The 607-nt window shown below is 69.7% G+C and overlaps 1 protein-coding gene across 1 annotated transcript; it reads left to right on the forward strand.

The window, feature by feature from the left end:
- Window positions 1–8: 8 nt before the first annotated feature.
- Window positions 9–596, forward strand: CCDC88B (coiled-coil domain containing 88B; the record flags this gene model as incomplete). The annotated part of the gene is made up of 1 exon (XM_021709234.1): window positions 9–596. A coding segment is annotated over one exon (588 nt), but the record flags the coding sequence as incomplete, so codon positions are not given.
- Window positions 597–607: the final 11 nt, after the last annotated feature.

Here is a 607-nt window from a genome sequence, read left to right on the forward strand (position 1 = left end):
CGTCTGACTCAGACCCACAGGCGACAGAGGGGCTCCTCCAGGGGGCTGCCGTGGGCCCCCAGGCCTCGGATTGGGCCCCCCCAAAGCCAGAACCTGGTGTGGAGACACAGGAGTCGCCAAAGGAGGCTGACCATGGAGCCTCTGTCCAGGCCCCCACCTCTGTGGCCCCACCTCTGGGCCCAGAGATCAAAATTCAGGCCCAGCGGCCGATGGGCGCAGAGACTGGGGGGATGGGGGTGCCCCAAGGCGACTTGGCCCCTGAGGCTCGAGGGCCGACCCAGGAGGGCTCAGAGCCCAGCCTCTGCGTGCAGCTGGAGGAGCAGGAGAGCCCAGGCCATGGCCGGGACCTGCTCATGGGACACACGGAGGCCACAGAGCAGGAACAGAGGATGGAGGAGGTGGTCAGGGCTCCAGCCCAGCCAGAACCCCAGCAGAAGTCCGGAGAGGAGCCTGGGGCCCGGGAGAGGCTGATCCCAGGGGAGGTCCTGGCCGAGGGGAGCCCAGAGCAGGAGGCCCTCAGGGAGGAGGTGGCGAGGCTGAGGAGAGAGGCTGAGGCCCTCGGAGCGGAGCTGGAGGCCCAGGCCCGGAGGTTGGAGGCCCGCGGCTC

The sequence above is a fragment of the Carlito syrichta genome, unplaced genomic scaffold (assembly GCF_000164805.1).
Source record: "Carlito syrichta isolate Samal-C Ts95f unplaced genomic scaffold, Tarsius_syrichta-2.0.1 Scaffold169369, whole genome shotgun sequence".
NCBI lineage: Eukaryota > Metazoa > Chordata > Mammalia > Primates > Tarsiidae > Carlito > Carlito syrichta.